Source organism: Cnephaeus nilssonii (assembly GCF_951640355.1).
Source record: "Cnephaeus nilssonii genome assembly, chromosome: 1".
Lineage (NCBI taxonomy): Eukaryota > Metazoa > Chordata > Mammalia > Chiroptera > Vespertilionidae > Cnephaeus > Cnephaeus nilssonii.
The window spans coordinates 76,302,887-76,323,779 of NC_137072.1; the positions used below are offsets into that span (position 1 = coordinate 76,302,887).

The window sequence follows — 20,893 nt, forward strand, 5'->3', positions numbered from 1 at the left end:
GACTTTCCTCCAATTATTTGATACTTTCTTTTATAACCTTTCTTATCATACAGCTTATCCTATGTGCCATGACCTCAAAAGAATACAGATAAATAAAACAGCTCTCCAATTTATAAAGAGGTTGACAACAAAGATATATTTTGGGAAACCCATTTGCTAAAACCATGAACTCATAAGTTAAGAAATAACATTTATTCCCAGTATTTTTCCAAACTGTAAGACCATTATGTAGGACACCAGGAAAACAGACTTTATGGATGTCTTTTCCAGATTTATGATTTTTCTCATTATTACATATTACAATGCTATGCTACAGTTTTATGAAAATCAGTGACTGTTAAGTGTAATATACTTAAGTATGGACTGCACTTTGGTATTTTCTTAGTCTCTATCTGTTGCTTAGAAACTCCATCTCCCTCCTTTCTCCCCTCTCATCAGAAGGTCTTTGTCAGCATGTCTAAAGCCCTATGTTTTAAGTCCACTGGCCTCTATACCCTTGTCACCACGTTTGGCCAACAATTCCAGTAGGAGTTATATTCCTTTGAAAGAGCTCTCAAAGAAGCCCATTCTTTTCCTTCAGAGCACTTTCTCAGATTTTAATTATATATTCACAAGTGATTATTTGATTATGGACTGTCTCTCCCATCAGATCATAATCTCCTTGAGAGCAGAGGCCATGTCTATTTTTGCTCACCATTATATTTTCAGAGACTGGCACAGGGGCTGACATATAGCAGTTAATAGCTGTTGGGTAAATTAATGACTTCCATAATATCAAAATTGCAACTGAAAACCAGAAAAGTACAGTATATATATATATACACACACACACCCAGGGATCGGGCCTAAACTGGCAGTCAGACATCCCTTTCACAATCAGGGACCCCTGGCTCCTTACTGCTCACCTGCTTGCCTGTCTGATTGCCCCTAACTTCCCCCCCACCAGCCTGGTTGCCCCTAACAGCCACCCACTGGCCTGGTTGCCCCCAACTGCCCCCCCTATGCCAGCCTGGTCACCTCTAACTGCCCTCCCGCTGGCCTGGTCGCCCTTACTGCTCCCCCTGCCAGCCTGGTCGCCCCACACAGCCTGCTGTTCGGTCATCCATCTGGTCGTGTAGGCCTTTTATATATTAGGATATATAAATATATAAATATAAATATAAATATAAATAGTCTATTCTGTAGAGTATGGGAGATATCTACACTAATAAAAGAGAAAAATGCTAATTGACCATACCTTTGCTACACCCACAGCCAATCAGAGCAAGTATGCAAATTAACCCAACAAAGATGGTGGTTAATTTGCATACGCAGCCGCTGATTGGCCTGGGTCCCGGGAACATCCTCTGGACCCAGGCTGCTCCTAGCCTGTAGGCCTATATGCCCTGAGCGGCAGGGGTCCCAGAACGCCCCTGGTCACTCTGAGCCTATGAGTGCAGGCGCCAAGCGGCTGGGGGCAGGGTGGGAACATCCTTGTGTCACCATAGTGACACGGGGACATTCCCGCCCTCCTGCAGCCACTTGGATATGCTCTAGCACCAAGCGGCAGTTTGGGTCCACGCCCCCAGCCTGGGGTCTTGGGCTGGCGGCGACGCACGCACCCATGCAGCGATCGGGCCCCGCCCCCAGCCTGGGGTCTCAGGCTGGCGGCGGCACGCGCACCCACGAGGTGATTGGGCCCCACCCCCAGCCTGGGGTCTCAGCCACTGAGTCACACCAGCCAGGCAGATATGGAGGAATCTTAAATGTTTCTTTTTTTATATATATTTTATTGATGTTTTACAGAGAGGAAAGGAAAGGGATAGAGAGCTAGGAACATCTATGAGAGAGAAATATCGATCAGCTGCCTTCTGCACAGTCCCCACTGAGTATATGCCCCCAACCAAGGTACATGGCCTTGACTGGAATCAAACCTGAGTCCCTTGAGTCTGCAGGCCATTGCTCCATCCACTGAGCCAAACCAGTTAGGGCTGTCCAATATGTTAAAGAAAAAACCCTATCTAATAAAGAGGGAATATGCAGGAGAGGGCATTTGGGGGTGACCGGGCTGTCAGGAGAGGGCAGTTGGGGACGATCAGGCCGGCAGGAGAGCGGTTAGGCGTCAATCAGGCTGGCAGGGGAGTGGTTAGGGGCTGATTATGCTGGCAGGCAGAAGCGGTTAGGGGCAATCAGGCAGGCAGGCAAGCAGTTGGGAGCCAGCAGTCCAGGATTGTGAGAGGGATGTCCGCCTGCCTATTTAGGCCCGGCAGTCGAACATCCCCTGAGGGGTCCCAGATTGGAGAGGGTGCAGGTTGGGCTGAGGGACATACACCCCCGTGCACGAATTTCATGCACCAGGCCTCTAGTATACATATATTTGTCAACTGGGGTTCCATAAAAAGAATTAATCCCTAAAGAAAATGGTATGTGTGATTGTTTTCAGTTCTTCCAAGGAAAATAGATAGTACTATTCCAGATGCATAAAAGTGTTCATTCATTTCATAAAAATAAAATTCCCCTAAAGCTTTAGAGATTAATTCTCTTCCAGAATCCCAATTGAGGAAGGATGATGGCAAGGTTGCAACATGTATGTTACTAGTAGACATTGTTACTCCAGATTTAGGATGTAAAGAGTACTTCACTTATTAAGACCCATGAACATAATGTGTCATTAAATTTTCTACTCACTCCTGAATTCCATGAAAAATGACAAAGTTACTATGTTCCAAGTTACTAACAATCAGTGAGAGAGCAATGTTTTCTCCATTCATCCTAAACTCACTAGTTCAGAAGATTTTCAAATTGCCTAGTTAGCATAAACCTAGAAAAATCATTGATAGTATAGTTTTTCCTGCCCATGAAAGAAGTGTTTCCTGAAAAATCTCTCAAAAAGAGAATTTCTCAACCTAATACCATTGATGCCAATGGGGAAACTTTTTATGCATTTCCAAACTCCCCAATTTATATTCATGTATGCTTAAAACATATCACATTTCTTTAAAACAGAGATGATAATGTCAATAATTAAAATTAGTAAGCATAGTTTTTCTTTATTTTATAATGTGACTGCTGTACATGATCTTGTTATTTTATAGCGTAAGAATCAAACCAAAACATACAAGTGTTTGTTTATGTAATTCAAACTTCAATCCAAAAATAAATAAATAAAAGAAGGAAGGAAATGACAAGTTAAACAATTCAAGCAATATCTCACCAAACAAGTTGACCTCACAGCATGATGCTCTTGACTATCACTGCCATAAACCCTCAAACCAAAAGCTAAAAAGAAAATGTAGCACTAAACTAGATGTACCAAATACACAGCTACAAAGATGACCACATGGTGGCTCTCTTCAGGGAGCTCTGGAATGAAAAATCCAAGTAATTCCTTATAAAGTAAAGAAATATCTCACAAGCTAAAGTGAGGGTTTTAAATCAAATGCCTTATAAAGTTGAATGTTCATAACTTTAATGGGCATATTTAAGGGTAAGCCTGTAATTTGCTTTAAATAATAATCATTTCCTTAAAAATGCCTGCATATACTGGTACACTTAACCATCTATTGAATAGGATGAAAAATATTTTAAAAACTTATGCTAAATCATAATTAGTTAAAGTAAAAACTCAAATTATGTTGAATTAATAGAAAGAATAATAACATAGAACTTCATACAGATCACTGTCCTGACCCACTATTAACAGTTTTACAGGAAGAATAAAGCTCTGGCCTAGCACTCATTTGTGAGCAGCTGGCCAACACTGACAAATGGATGATTAGTAGAACTCACCTTTTTCATGTGGCTTGATCCTGAGACAATGCATGGCTGCATTTTCACCCTGATTTAACCAGTTGACTAACCAATTATTCTTTGATAAATCCCAGAGGACATTTTCTTAAAGCTTATTATTGCCCACAGTGTCCTTTCTTAACCAAGAACCAATCTTCAGTTCTTATAAGCCTGTTTTATTAACAAAATGTTTTTTAAAATATTCTAAGTAATATAATACCTTGACAAAAGACAATTCATTGTAAATAACTCTTTCTAAATAGGCAAATTTTCTGAATAGTTTATATTTTATCTGTTTAATAAAATATAAAAATTCTCTTTAAATTATATTTTTACAAAAATCTTTCTCAAACTTACCACCTACTTTTCTAGTATGAACATTAGTATGGACATCCATCAATATATAGTGGATATTCTAGTGCCCTCAGGGCATGTAGGGAAATATTAGGTTATTGGTGCCTTTGCCAAATAACCCCAGTGTTTGGGGTTTTGAACTCTAATATTTGTTCTTTATATTTTATTTATTTCCCATACTTCAATGTCAAGCAGAGTTCTCTTTTTCCTTTTTTTTTAATTCTTTATTGTTTAAAGTATTACATAAATCTCCTTTTCCCCCCATTGACCTCTCCCTGGCCTCCCTCAACCCCCAGCACATGCCCTCACCCCCCTAGTATCTGTGACCATTTTGGTTATGCTCATATGAATGCATACAAGTCCTTTGGTTGATCTCTTACCCCCACACCCCCCACCTTCCCTCATAGGTTGGACAGTCTGTTCAATGCTTCTATGACTCTGGTTCTATTTTTGTTCATCAGTTTATATTGTTCATTATGTTCCACAAATCAGTGATATCATGTGATATTTATCTTTCTCCGACTGGCTTATTTCGCTTAGCATAATGCTCACCAGTTCCATCCATGCTGTTGCAAATGGTAAGAATTTCTTCTTTTTTTCCAATAGTGTAGTATTCCATTGTGTAGATGTACCACAGTTTTCTAATCCACTCATCTGCTGATGGGCACTTAGGCTGTTTCCAAATCTTAGCTATTGTAAATTGTGCTGCTATGAACATAGGGGTGCATATGTCCTTTCTGATTGGGGTTTCTGATTTCTTGGGATATATTCCTAGAAGTGGGATTACTGGGTCAAATAGGAGTTCCATTTTTAAATTTTTGAGGAAATGCCATACTGTTTTCCACAGTGGCTTCACCAGTCTGGATTCCCACCAGCAGTGCACGAGGGTTCCTTTTTCTCTGCATCCTCTCCAGCACTTGTAGTTTGTTGATTTGTTGATGATAGCCATTCTAACATGTGTGAGATGGTACCTCATTGTTGTTTTGACTTGCATCTCTCAGATGATTAGTGACTTTGAGCATGTTTTCATATGTCTCTTGGCCTTCTGTATGTCCTCTTTCAAAAAATGTCTATTTAGGTCCTTTGCCCATATTTTGATTGGGTTATCTTTCTTTTGTTAAGTTATATGAGTTCCCTATAAATTTTGGAGATTAAACCCTTATCGGAGATAACATTGGCAAATATGTTCTCCCATGCAATGAGCTTTCTTGTTGTTTTGTTGAGGGTTTCTTTCACTGTGCAGAAGTTTTTTTTTAATATATTTTATTGATTTTTTACAGAGAGGAAGGGAGAGGGATAGAGAGTTAGAAACATCGATGAGAGAGAAACATCTGTCAGCTGCCTCCTGCACACCCCCTACTGGGGATGTACCCGCAACCAAGGTACATGCCCTTGACCGGAATCGATCCTGGGACCCTTCAGTCTGTAGGCCGACGCTCTATCCACCTAGCCAAACCGGTTAGGGCTGCAGAAGCTTTTTATTTTGCTGTAGTCCCATTTGTTTATTTTTTCCTTAGTTTTCATTGCCCTAGGAGAGTGGTCGGCAAACTCATTAGTTAACAGAGCCAAATATCAACAGTACAACGATTGAAATTTCTTTTGAGAGCCAAATTTTTAAAACTTAAATTTCTTCTAACGCCACTTCTTCCAAATAGACTTGCCCAGGCCATGGTATTTTGTGGAAGAGCCGCATGTGGCTCGCAAGCCGCGGTTTGCTGACCACTGCCCTAGGAGGTGTATTGGTAAAGATATTGCTATGACAAATGTCTGCTATTTTGCTGCCTATAGCTTCTTCTAAGATTTTTATGGTTTCCCGTCTTACATTTAAGTCTTTTATCCATTTTGAGTTTATTTTTGTGTATGGTGTAATTTAGTGGTCTAGTTTCTTTTTTTTTTTTTTTTTTTGCATGTATCTGTCCAATTTTCCCAACACGATTTATTGAAGAGACTGTCTTGACACCATTGTATATTCTTGCCTCCTTTGTCAAATATTAATTGAGCATAATGGCTTGGGTTGACTTCTGGGTTCTTTGTTCTGTTTCATTCGTCTATTTGTCTGTTCTTGTACCAATACCAAGCAGTTTTGCAAACAGTGGCTTTGTAGTATAGCTTGATATCTGGTATACTGATCCCTCCAACTGTGTTCTTCCTTCTCAAGATTGCTGCAGCTATTCGGGGTCTTTTTTTACTCCAGATGAATGTTTGGAGAGTTTGTTCTAGGTCTTTGAAATATGCCATTGGCATTTTAATGGGGATTGCATTGAATCTATAGATTTCTTTGGGTGGTATGGACATTTTAATGATGTTGATTCTACCAATCCATGAACACGGTGTATTCTTCCATTTGTTTGTCTTCCTCTATCTCATTTTTCAGCATCCTGTAATTTTCTGAGTACAGGTCCTTTACCTCCTTGGTTAAATTTATTCCTAGGTATCTTAATTTTTTGTTGCAATGGTAAATGGGAATTTTTTTTTTTTAGGTTCTCTTTCTGTGAGTTCATTATTGGTGTATAAAAAAGCCATAGATTTCTGGGTGTTAATTTTGTATCCTGCTACATTTCCGAATTCATTTATTAATGCTAGTAGTTTTTTTATGGAGTCTTTAGGGTTTTCTAAGTACAATATCATGTCATCTGTGAATAATGACAATTTTACTTCTTCTTTTCCAATTTGGATGCCTTTTATTTCTTCTTCTTGTTTGATATCTATGGCTAGCACTTCCAGTACTATGTCGAACAGGAGTAGTGAATGTGGGCATCCCTATCTTGTTCCTGTTTTTAGGGGAAATGGTTTTAGTTTTTACCCATTGAGTATGATGTTGGCTGTAGGTTTGTCATGTAAGGTTTTTATTATGTTGAGGTCTGATACCTCTATTCCCACTTTTCTGAGAGTTTTTATCAGGAAAGGGTGTTGGATTTTGTCAAATGCCTTTTCTGCATCATTTGATATGACTATGTGATTTTTGTCTCTCAATTTGTTTATGTGATGTATCACGTTTATTGATTTGTGGATATTGTACCAGCCTTGCATCCCTGGAATAAATCCCACTTGGTCGTGGTATATGATTGTCCTAATGTAATGCTAGATCCGATTTGCTAGAATTTTGTTGAGAATTTTAGCATCTATGTTGATGAGAGATATTGGCTTGTAATTCTCTTTCTTTGTGGTGTCTTTATCTGATTTTGGGATTAGGGTAATGTTGGCTTCATAGAAAGAGCTTGGAAGTGTGCCTTCCTCTTGAATTTTTTGGAATAATCTGAGAAGGATAGGTTTTAGTTCTTCTTTGAATGTTTGGTAAAACTCCTCTGTGAAGTCATCTGATCCAGGGCTTTTGTTTGCTAGAAGTTTTTTTATTATTGTTTCAATTTCATCAGTAGTTATCAGCCTATTCAGGTTTTTTTATTCTTCCTGATTGATTTTTGGAAGCTTGTATTTTTCTAGGAATACATTTATTTCATCAAGGTTGTCCAGTTTGTTGGAGAAGAGTTGTTCATAGTACATTTTACAATCCTTTGTATGTCTGTGGGGTCATTTGTTACTTCACCTCTTTCATTTCTCATTTTGTTTGTTTGGGTCCTCTCTCTTTGCTTCTTGGTGAGTCTGGCTAGAGGTTCATCAATCTTGTTTATCCCTTCAAAGAACCAGCTCTTGGTTTTATTGATCTTTTATTTTGTGTGTGGGGTTTTTTATTGTTGTTGTTTTTTGGTCTCTATGTCATTTATTTACACTCTGATCTTTATTATTTCCTTCCTTCTGCTTACTCTGGGATTTTCCTGTTACTCTCTTCCTAATTCTTTAGGTTGTACAGTTAGATAATTTATTAACATTTTTTCTTGTTTTTTTGAGGTAGGCCTGTAGAGCTATGAACTTCCTTTTCAAGACTGCTTTCACTGTGACCCATAGATTTTAGATTGTTGTGCTTTCATTGTCATTTATTTCCAGGATGTTTTTAATTTCTTCTTTGATCTCTTTGGTAACCCAATCATTGTTAAATAGCATGCTATTCAGCCTCCAAGTGTTTGAATTCTTTTGATTGTTTTTACTTTAGTTGATTTCTAATATTATGCCATTGTGATCTGAGAAGATGCTTGATATGATTTCAATCTTTTTGAATTTGGAGAGACTTTGCTTGTGACCCAATATATCAGTGGTTCTCAACCTTTCTAATGCCACGACCCTTTAATACAGTTCCTCATGTTGTGGTGACCCCCAACCATAAAATTATTTTTGTTTCTACTTCATAACTGTAATTTTGCTACTGTTAATGAATCGTAATGTAAATATCTGTGTTTTCCGATGGTCTTAGGCTCTACAGCAGCGGTTCTCAACCTGTGGGTCGTGACCCACAGGTTGAGAACCGCTAGCAGGGAGAATCACTGCTGTAGAGCCTAAGACCATCGGAAAACACAGATATTTACATTACAATTCATTAACAGTAGCAAAATTACAGTTATGAAGTAGCAACAAAAATAATTTTATGGTTGGGGGTCACCACAACATGAGGAACTGTATTAAAGGGTCGTGGCATTAGAAAGGTTGAGAGCCGAAACCGGTTTGGCTCAGTGGATAGAGCATCGGCCTGCAGACTGAAGGGTCCCAGGTTCAATTCTGGTCAAGGGCATGTACCGTGGTTGCGGGCACATCCTCAGTAGGGGGTGTGCAGGAGGCAGCTGATGGATGTTTCTCTCTCATTGATGTTTCTAACTCTCTATCCCTCTCCCTTCCTCTCTGTGAAAAATCAATAAATTTTTTTTTTAAAAAAAAAGAAAGAAAGAAAGGTTGAAAACCACTGCAATATATGGTCTATCTTTAAAAATGTCCCATGTGCACTTGAGCAGAATGTATATTCCGTAGCTTTGGGGTGAAGTGTTCTGAAGATGTCAATTAAGTCCATCTGATCTAGTGAGTCATTTAGGATTGCTGTTTCTTTGCTGATTTTTTGTCCAGAGGATTTATCCAGTGATGTCAGGGGGTGTTAAAGTCCTCTAGTATGATTATATGGTTGTCGATCTCTCCCTTGATTTCTTCCAGAAGTTTTTTTTTAATGTATTTGGGTATCCCTGTATTGGGTGCATATATGTTTACCATAGTTATATCTTCTTGATGTATTGATCCTTTTAGTATTATGAATTGGCTTTCCTCATCTCTTGTTATGGCCTTCACTTTGAGGTCTATTTTGTCCAATATAAGTATTGCTACCCCAGCTTTCTTTTTTCATTTCCATTTGCCTGAAAGATATTTTTCCATCCCTTCACTCTCAGTCTGTGTATATCCCTTGTTTTGAGGTGGGTCTCCTGTAGATAGCATATATATGGGTTATGTTTTCTTATCCATTCAGTCACTCAATGTCTTTTGATTGGAGCATTCAGTCCATTTACCTTCAAGGTTATTATTGATAGGTACTTGTTTGTAGCCATTTTTATTTTTTGTGCCTGTGTTCCTTCTTTCCTTTTTATTTATTCTTTTTACAACAGTCTCTTTAGCATTTCTTCCATTGCTGGCTTGGTAGTGATAAACTCCCTTAGGCTTTTTTTTTTGTCTGTGAATCTTCTGATTTCCCCTTCAATTTTGAATGATAGCCTTGCTGGATAGAGTATGCTTGGACTCAGTCCCCTGTCCTGCATCACTTTGTATACTTCCTTCCATTCCTTTCTAGCCTGATATGTTTCTGTTGAGAAATCATTTGATAATCTAATGGGAGAAACCTTGTAGGTAATTCTCTGTCTCTCTCTTGCAGCCTTTTAAGATTCTCTCTTTGTCATTAATGTTTGCCATCATAATTACAATGTGTCTTGGTGTGGGTCTTTTGGGGTTCATCTTGTTTTAGAATCTCTGTGCTTGTGTGACTTTCTTCTTCCCCAAATCAGGAAAGTTTCCTGACATTATTTCTTCAGGTAGGTTTTCTAACCCTTGCTCTTCTTCTTGTAATTCTTTCATTCCTATTATATGTATGTTGCTTTGTTTCATGTTGTCCCAAAGCTCTCTTAGGCTCTCCTCCTGCCTTTTAATTTTTTTTCTCCAATTGCAGTTCAGATTGGATGTGTTTTGTTGACCTGTCTTCTAATTCACTAATTTGCTTCTTCTAGTCTACTGTTAAAACCTTTCATAGTTTTTTTTATTGTAGCTATATCAATCTTTATTTCCTCTTGATTCTTACATAAGTTGTTGATTTTCTCATCCATCCGGTTTATGAACTGTATTACCTTTATTTTGAATTCTTTTTCTGACAAATTGCATGCTTCCGTTTCATTTAGCTCCTTTTCTGGCGATTCCTCCTTTTCTTTCCTTCAGGTGTTGTTTCATTGTCTCCTCATTTTTGCTCTCACCAAAGAATCTAGGTGTCAAGTTGCACTGTGACTGTGACTGCAGTGTCGGGCTTGATGGCAGGTCGCACAATCACCAAGCCCGGGGTTGATGCGTCAGGCTTGGCAGTGATTTGCGTGGTTGCAGCGCCCAAGATTGCTGCATGAGGCACCTGGAGTTGCTGTGTAGGGCTTGGCAGCACATGCTCAGTTGCAGTGCCCAGGGTTGCTGCGTCGGGCTTGTCGGTGTCTAGTGCACTCATGGCATCTGGTGTCACTGTATAAGGCATGGCTGTTCACATGCGGATGGGGCACCCAGGGTTGCTGTGTAAGGTTTGGCTCCCAGGGTTGCTGCGTAAGGCTTGGCTGTTCACGCGCTCAAGCAGAGTTCTTACTGCCACTTCTATTTTCTCTATCTCCTTCTATCTTTTCCAATTAAATTCATTCTAAATATCCTATAGTAAATATAAAAAATTAGAAAAACAAATAGCTTTTAAATGATCATGTGATGGGCCTTCTTATTTAATTATATTAGTAGATATTTTTATATATCTTTTGGCATCTTAGGTATTCTTATTTCCTGATTCTTTAGTTTAGAGAAAATGTTGCCCAGTATCCTTAGAAATGTAAACCACTATTATCTATGGCCATACCACCCTGAATGCGCCCGATCTCGTCTGATCTCGGAAGCTAAGCAGGGTTGGGCCTGGTTAGTACTTGGATGGGAGAAATGTAAACCACTATTACTGTTGGAATTTTAAAACATCTTTCAGTAAGCTTGGAATTTATTTAAAAATAGAGGCCTGGTGCAGAAATTCATGCACGGGGGGGGGTGGGGGGGGGGGCTGCAACCTTTTGCAATCTGGGACCCCTCGGGGGATGTCTGACTACCAGGCCTAAACTGGCAGTCAGACATTCCTCTCACAATCCAGGACTGCTGGCTTCTAACCGCTGGCCTGCTTGCCTGCCTGATCACCCCTAACCACTCTACATGCCTGCCTCATCACCCCTAACTACTCATCTGCCTGATCTCCCCTAACCACTCTCTCTGCCTGCCTGATGCCCCTAACTGCCTCTGCCTGCCTGCCTGATCACCCCTAACGGCCTCTGCCTTGGCCCCCGACAACACAGCTTTGTCCAGAAGGTAGTCCCGAAGGTCATTCAGCTGTCCGGTCTAATTAGCATATTATGCTTTTATTATTATAGATGATATTTCTTTAAGTACTTTTCAAATACAATCTTGAGTTAGAGTTTGAATTATAAAATATTGTACCATACAACTATGGTTTTAGACACTGTTCAGATACTTTAAGAGAATTTAATATTAATAGATAGTCACTATCAATAGGGTACATGAGACATAGCCACAAAAATATCTGTGAACTAAGATGGTCTTTCATTGTAATCATTTTAATTTTTTAACCTGCATGAGAGGAAAAACCATTATAATTTTATAATAGTTATTTTAATAATCAGGCATTAATTTTAAATTATTAACACTAAAACACTCTCCATAGTGGTCCAATGCAGTTAATTGCCTGAGCTACTTAGACCCATCTGGAGTGACTAAGTTCTAAACACACAAAAAGTCTGAGACTCTTACCAAAATAGGCAGGCTATTAATAGACCAGACACCAACAGACTTTACTCAGTGAAGTTCTAAATTGATCTTACCAATTTAAACCCAGTATACCTAGGATGAGTCCTGAACTTCTGTCATCTGCTCTCTGCATCATATCCATTCCTTAACACTTCTTTTAAAATATATATGTGTGTATTTTTATTGATTTTCAAGAGAGGAAAGGAGAGGGAAGAGAGATAGAAACATCAATGATGAGAGAGAATTATTGATCGGCTACCTCTTGCATGCCCCCTACTGGGGATTGAGCCCAAACCTGGGCATGTGCCCTGATGGGGAATTGAACCAGGACTTCCTAGTTCATGGGTCAATGCTCAACCACTGAGACACACTGACTGGACTGGGCTGGGCTTCTTGACACTTCTTGGCTGAATTCCCAATCTTGTCCTTCATTATAGATAGTTTTGTACAACTATCTTTATTTTATCTATTTGTGGTTGTGCATTTTCATTTTTTGCTAAAACTGAAGTTCTCAGAAACTTAGCTCTCAGGGTTAGAGTCTTAATAGCTAGGTTAGCTAGTTCTTGCCAACTCCCCACAAAATGCTTGGAGTCTTGTACTCCTGGGATTGAATGCCTCGATCCCAAATACTATGTCCTGATTGATATTCAGCATCATCCATCTGAGGTTCAGATACATCTGTGTGATGATTAATTTTATGTATCAATTTGACTGGGCCACAGGGTTGCTGGGTGGGTCCATGAGGATGTTTCCAGAAAACATTTGCATTTGAAATGAAGTGAGTAATAAAAAGAACTTAGATGAATCTCTAGAAAGCTACACTGAGTGAAAGAGGCCAGTCTAGAAAGTTATATACTAAATTATTTTATTTATATGAACATATTACATTCTTAAAATAAATAAAAAATTATAGAATGGGAGAACAGACTAGTGGTTGTCAGTGATTAAGGAGGGAATATGATGGGAGGAAGCAGATGTGGCTATAGAAGGGCAACTTGACAGGTCCTTGTTGTGATGGAAACGTTCTGTGTTTTAACAGCATCAGTGTTGATATCCTAATTATGATACTCTACTATAGTTTTGAAGACGATACCTTTACAACATCTTTGCAAGGTATTACCTTTGGGGAAAATTAGGTAAAGGGTACATAAAAATTATTTATTACAACTGCATCTGAATCTACTATCTCATACTAATTGTTGAAATTTTTAATTGCATTACAAAAAAACATATACACACAAAATTTTGGGATTAGATCTTTGATGTTCTGATGGGTTTGGCTCCTTATCTCTCATGTCTTTACATCTCTGGTTACTGTCCTAACAACTATGACTTAAATGAATCACAGTGTGAGGTTTTTTTTTAATGGCTTTGAGAAATTTGAAAATCTTTTGATGATTCTGAAATATAGCATTATGGAGTTACTCCTACTAAAGCATAACAGTGATATCTCATCTTCCATTTCAGCAGCCTGAAATCTTTTGACACTCATCAACACTTTAGATAAGATTGTGAGGGTACTAAAGCTATTAGGAAAAAACACTGTTTCTTTTTCATATGATTATTTCTTTCCTGCTTCTCTTAATGCAATACATGTTAAATAGTACCATGTAATAAATGTCAATTTTAATTTTTCCTCTTAAAGTGATTTATTTTTCTGATAATGTACATACCCAAGAGCTTGTATTAAGGCTCATAAAAGTCAATAAGGACAGAAAAGACATTCACAATATTAATAGCTCTGTGTTAAAAAGAAATAAAAAGTTTTACCAAGTCTGTCAACTCAGTCCAGATAGAAATTTAAACTTAAAGAATTTAGACATTTCTTCCAAAACAGATTTTCTAATCTTTGCACCTTCTACATTGTGTCTCTTATGAAAAATTTCTGAAGAAACACAAAAGAATTTTTTGTGTTCTGAGTAAGAAAGGAATAGCTGGGTTTGTGGTTAATGACAGCTTACTTGTGCAACTTCAAAAACCATGTAATTGTCATTAATTTACTCACAAGTATTGCATAAAATAAGCCTATAAATTTTGTTAAGTTGAAATTGGGTCTATTAACCATTGCCTAAATATTTTTATTTTTATGCAGTTTTTTAAATAGTTCCCCAGAAAAAATACTTTCTTAACTATAGAAAAGATACGTTTAAAACAAACATCTTGAAATAAGTTCCAGAGGGGGAAAAAATTAATTTGTTCAGATTGAACAAGTGACTATTACCAGGTGATGGTTATTTTGCATCAAAAACTACTAAATGCAAATTGGAAAGGAAACATGAAGCTAAGGTATTTACTAAGAAAAGGGGGGTAGGAAGGAAAACTTCTTGGAGAAGCTACCTCTTAAGATGGATCTTTAAAAAAAAGCAATGGGTATGACCTAAAAAGAATCACAAAGTATTCTTTGCTGAATGAAATACCAGAGCTGTGCCATCAAAATGCAGACTTTCACAAGGTAACCAGGAGTGCCAAGCTAGAAACTTCCCAAACTGAAAGTGTTAATTCTAAATATTAACTTCCTGTCCAACATGTGTTCTCAAAAGGGCCCCTTAGAAGCATATAAGCATTTCAAAAGCTTAAGACAGGTTATCACTTACATTGTCCACTGCTCATTACATCAAAGAGCTGTCTAAATATTCTCCTCAGTACATGTCTGTCCTCTCTTCATTGCAGTAGTCTTTTCTACTGCTGCCAAAGCTTAAGATCAATTATGGCTAAGTCATAGGAAAAGCATATACTGTATATTACCAAATAAAAAGAAACATTTCTGTTTTTTTGTGTTTCTTAAAATTGCATAAAGGTAAAAAAAAAACAAAAAACACGTTGAAGCACAGTTCTACCTCAAAATCTACTACCTGCATACACAACTGGTTATTGAAGTTTAACCAACATAAAAATTTAATTAATTAAATATTAAATCTTTTTAAAATTTTTAATCTTCAAAGTTAAAATGATGAACATATTGAAATATTTACATCACTCTGAGGAATGATATGTGATACTTAATATCAAACCATAGATTCAGTCTAATTAGAAGCTTAAAGAAAACCATTTATTGTTCAATATGTAGCCAGGTGACTAATCAGCCTGCAGTGAGTGAAGGATTCAGATTTTATCAACCACAATCCAGGTCCACACTCTATTCCTTTGCCTTTTAATGCAGACCAGTCATATTAATGCTCTAGAGTAGCTTCCTTTTTTTTAAGTGAAAACCTTATGAATGAATTTCCATGATGGAAATTATCATTTCTGTGTCATAAAACAACTTTATAATATTTACCTTGCTTAGTAAATCCATGTACATTTATAGTTTTAAAGTCTTCAGAAGTCTACCAGATGATCATTTAAAAAAATCTCATAAAATACATTTCATAAGAGGATTCATCTAATGTCTGAATTTTTAATGTCAGAATCCTAGGAAAACTATATGAAAATTAGAAATAATAAACTCATTTGGCATTTGTACTCATGAAAAGTAATAAATTCACCCGAATTAAACCCACAGTATATGTAAAATTTATATAATAAATGTAGCTACTGTAAAACTCTTCCTTATACTCTAACATCACACAGCTTAGTTTATTATGTTTCAGACTTCTTTTTTCAAGGAATAAAATACTCACTGGGTATCAGACTTTTAGGGAGTTCTCATTCTTTCCAGTCCACCAAAGTTGTATTTCTTGCTTCCTAACCCCCAGGAGACACCAAATATGAAACAACTACAGAACCAAAAGCCCATTTAAAGAGCATTAAAGCATCATTTTAAATCTAATCTTCAACAGCGAGTGAATTATACTTATTTTTCTCCCAGTAAAAGTAATTTCCTGATTAATTTTGTCATCAGCTGTTCCCATTCCCCTTTCACCCCTCTATGCTAAGTGACTTTTCTTGGTGCTCTAATGTTTTCTGTCATAACACTTATCACATAATATCAAATTGTCTACTTAGTTGTATAGCTCTTCCACTACATTCCAGATTCATTGCGGGCAGGGCCTTGTCAATTCTTCTTTGATTTCTGGTCCATGGAAGAAACCAATGCACATTGGCTGGGCTGTTTTTAAAACTGCTTTGTCTTATCCATTAATGGAATCTCATTTTTAGCAGGGGCAGTGTTATGGGGGTGGGAGGTCACTTCCTTTATACTCTATAAACAGAGTATCTTCGGTTACAGCATTGACTCCTTGATTCAGAGGTAAATCCGTAAGAGTTCCAGCCTTTGAGTGTGAGCCAAGGGACCTAAAAGGAAGGAAACATTGTGACTCAGACCAAAGGAGTGACAGTTAATGTCATTTCCCCATTCATTGTACATGTCTGTCTTCCACCAACCCAAGTGATAGTTATCCTATTAGGTTCTGGGATAATACAACTACTAAAAGTAAATTACAAGTCAGAAACATTTCTTTCCTTTAGCAAGTCATGCATCAATAAGGAAATCCTCAAAGAAAGAAGAAAGTTCTACAATCATAGAAGGGTTCCTAAATAATTTGTTCTTAAATTATTCATAGAAGGTTTCCTAAATAATTTGTTCTTAAATTATAGGAATTAACATTTTTAGTCAAGTTAAATAATTTTATTTCCCAAAATCTTAATGTGGTTTGATATATTGTACCAACCACAAAAAGCTCAAAATTAAAGGTACCATGCTGAACAAAACTTAGCTTCTGGAAGGCAGTTATGAAGGATTAGATGGAAATATGCTACCTTCCTGGTTTAGTAGGTGTGGTGCATGTCTACTCATAGTCCATCTGACTGCTGAATTGCTCCTGACTTTTTGTTCAGACAGGTTGACTCTCTGGTAAAGGATTCTTTTGTCTCCCTGGTTTGTTGTGCAACCTAATGTAAGAGTGTGTAACTATAATTGGCATATGGAACTGGATACTCCCTCCTGGATTTATAGAAACCCAAGAGCATAATAAAATAAACCTACATTGACACTTATGGTATTTAATTTATAGAGCAACTAGAGGTGTTGTTTTGTGTTTTTTAAATTGATTTCAGAGAGGAAGGGAGAGGGAAGAGAGAGATAGAAACATCAATGATGAGAGAGAATTATTGATTGGCTGCCTACTGCATGCCCCCCACTTGGAATTGAGCCCCAAACCCAGGCATGTTCCCTGACTAGGAATGGAATCATGACATCCTGTTTCATAGGTTGACACTCAACCACTGAGCCACATCAGTCAGGCTAGAGATTCTTTTTGGAAGAGAAACACTTAAAGAGAAATGTCTAGTGGACTTACAGTTTTCAGCATCTGAAATTTGGACATTGTCATGATTCAGTTGTTCACCCTCTCCTTGCACATCTCCCTTATAAATCAAACAGGTTTACAATTTTGCAGAAATGTGGAATTTTGCAGACAATTTTTCAGAATTTTCTGAAGTAAATCTCATCCTGTAATGTTCCCTAGATGCTAGAAATGATTAGATGTTGTTAAAGTCTGCCTTATTACTAAAGTAAAAAAAAAAAATTGTTATCCAAAATGAATGGCAAACAAATAGCATATTAAATGTTCTGAATAATTGAAATATTACACAAAGAGTATTAATTTTAAAAATATCAAACTATATCAAAATTACTTATTTTAGAAAACTTGAGAAATTTTAGACAGAAAAATGAATACTAATATTTTATTACTCTTTATGCTAATCTATAAATACAGAAATTATATAATGAAGATTGAATAAATAATTATTCCTACATAAAATCCTATTCCCCACAGAAAAAATAATTAATGTTAATTACTATTAAAAATAATATGTTTATAAATATTTCCATTTTCTTTTCCCTTGACTTTTAGAAATGGAAATGTCGACAGCAGAAAATCTTCTTAATACCTGTAAGTTCATCAACAAAGACTTATTTTCTAGTGAATCTTAATTTCTGGGATGGCAAAAAGACCTCCTCTGGAGAGTCAATGTGGTATTCATAAAGGTGTAATGGGAAGCCTGCTTTTAGAAACTTGTGTGAAGGTGACTGAAGTTGGCCTTAAAATAACTGATATATGTATTTAAAATGAGGAACACATTACCACGCGCCATAATGGCAGAGGGGATCTAGGGATAATTAAGCACTTAAAATCTAAAACCAGCTACATATCAGTTTTGAGACCCAGATCTGCTATTTACCACTGGATAAATTTATATAGGTTATGTAACCTTAAAGCCTTTAGTTCCAAGTTGTTGTGAAGAGAAAAGAATAAAGCACAAGTAAAGTACATACAAGAATTAAAATACTCCTCCATTTTCCAACTGCATATCTGTGTGAAACCAGATTTTCTTCATATAGTTTGACCAAAACAATATATCACAGTAGATTGAAGTAACAAGAAGCAACTATAAGAAATTCAGCCATCTTTTATTAAGACAGACTTGTAAAATGTAAAACAATGCTACTCTCTTTCCCTAAATTATATTGTTTTGAAAATATACTTTTTAAAATAAAAATATCTAATTTATGCTTTTAAAAAGAGAGTACATGGCTCATAATAAGCACTTAATAGATGTCAGCCGTTAAATTGTCTACTATGCCTATGAAAACTTCAGGTTTAGGAACTCACTATGCAATTCTGACCCTACAAGCCAAGCTTAGTCTGCTATGAAGTAAAGTGCCGTACGTGCAAGGAGCTTCCTTGCTGGCCAAGGCATTCTGCTTCCACGATCCTAATAGCTGCCCTGATAAAGGTGATCTCTGGTTGCTACAACCTGGCTGTCAGCAGAAGCACTGCTCTTATCTGGGGAGTGAGACCAATTGGGGTAGCTGGATTAGAGGAATCTCCCTCCAGAGCCAGGTGACACTGACCCTGGTGGCTCTTATTATCCTTCAGTCACAGCATAATTATTTCTGAGCAACCTGGGCAAAACTTAAACACAAAGCTGTATTACTTTTCTCTCTGATATATTTTGGCTGAACAATCCTCAAGCAACTTAATAAGACATCTTAAATCACTTATTTCAATTAAAACTTTAGTACTGATGCGATCAAAATCTATAACTAGGAATTTGTCAGGTTAGTAGAGAAGTAGTCAAGACACAAATAAAAGCAATGGTAAGGAAGAGATCTGCCAATTTATCTATTCCCCAGCTAGCCATCTAGATCAGTAATCTGAATTTGACTTGGCCTCTTCTGAGATTTTGATTGTACCTTAAATAAAAGGGGAGAAAGAAGAGGTTGGCAAGCAAAACCAAACAAGTTAAAGAAAAAATAAAGTTTTAGAACATGATATCAAGTATTTAAAATGCAGTAATAGGTGATGAAATAAATTTAGAAGGGTATGGTGGCTGTAAGAACTTGGTAAGTTCTCTGATGTTTCTGAAAGTATCAGCCAGAGAATCATTATATTCTAAAATCTTTGAAATTTACCTTCTGACCTCTTTTAACACAACAAAAGCAAGGTGCCCTGTAAGATCTCAGCAAGGTAATACTGAAGAGGTAGCAACTGAAAGCTTAACAGAGAGCTCAGAATGGCAGTTTATGAATAATTATGAATTAGATTAAAATTCTGAGTAAGAGCAGAAACAGGGAAGTTAGTCACCCAGGGGAGTTTCTCCTAGCTCACAGAGAAGCATCTTTGTTTTTATATTCCTCTCAAGGAAGTTGAATAAAAGCCGATTTCCTGTAGGAGTTGTCCCAACAAAAGGGAGGATAGGGAGGAGCCATTATACCTTTGGGTTCTGGATTGTTTGTTTTATCCTCTGTAGGGACCATGATTAAGGAGTAGAAAGAAAGAGGAAAAGGCAAGGGAGTTACATTCAGTGAGTCAATGTAAGAGCTCTCCCATCAAAAATAGCAATCACAAAGGCTCTGTTTCAGCTAAGTGGTTTTTATGAAGAGGATGCCTTAACAAATGAAGTTTGGGTTGCATCAAAGAGAATAATCTGGAATCGGAAGCAATATACAAACTTGAGGACTTCAGAGGACTAGTGAAGGCCCTTTAAAAAGTCTACATGTCCCTCCCCTGTGCTTCTAATTCCTTTCCACCTTCAGGAAAAAATATCACATGACACATCTTGTCACATATAATTAACAACATCCCTGTAAAGCAATTGACCATCTAACCTTTCCAATTAATTTAAATCTCATTCTTGATATAAACTCCTTTCTCTAACTCAGAGTTTATCAACTTTAACACTATTGCCATTATGGGCCTGATAATTCTTTGTTTCAGGAACAGTCCTGTATATTATAGAATTTTAGCAACATCCCTGGCCTCTACCCACTAGATACCAATACCCCTCCCCGCCCCCAATTAATACGACCCAAAAATGTCTCCAGATATTGCCAAATTTCTCCTGGGGATGGAGGGTGGTGTGTAAAGTGTGTCTGATTAAGCGCCACCACTTTAATCTATGCCCACTGTATTGATTATGGCGAGTTTTCAGCATTCTGTAAATGCTTAGGAACATTACACGTTACAGAAAAGGGTTTTGCTCTCAAATATCATGTTTATTCCAAGATGTCTCATGGATTAGTAGACTATACAGACTTCATTTCTACAAACATTTGTTGAGCACCTTGTATGTAGTAGATTCTTTGAGATAGCTTATGGAGATACATTTTTTTAAAGATACAGTTTCTGCCCTCTAAAAAAATATTTATTAGTGAGACTGACAATATTTAAAAGATACCATAAACTATTAAGGTATAAGCTCGGTGCTTCATTTGGAGTAACATGAGATAGTCAAAAGAATCAGAGAAGGAGAGTCAGACAGATAAAATAACAGTGAAGTCGTTCTATTACTGCAGATTTGCTTTAAAGGCTTAAGAATCTATGCTAAGGAAATAAGCCAGTCAGAGAAAGACAAATACCATATGATCTCACTTATATGTGGGATCTAATGAACAAAATAAAACTGACAAACAAAATAGAAGCAG

The 20,893-nt window shown here is 37.1% G+C and overlaps 1 protein-coding gene across 1 annotated transcript in view; it reads left to right on the forward strand.

Annotated features, from left to right (window-relative positions):
• Nucleotides 1-20,893, forward strand: part of LOC307094122 (transmembrane protease serine 11C-like) — a gene marked incomplete at both ends in the record, with an annotated part of 50,940 nt that overhangs the window by 21,804 nt on the left and 8,243 nt on the right. Inside the window, one exon of the mRNA XM_079762689.1 lies at nt 17,820-17,858. Within this exon, the coding sequence (XP_079618815.1) occupies nt 17,820-17,858 (39 nt within the window). The remainder of the gene's footprint in view (nt 1-17,819; nt 17,859-20,893) is intronic.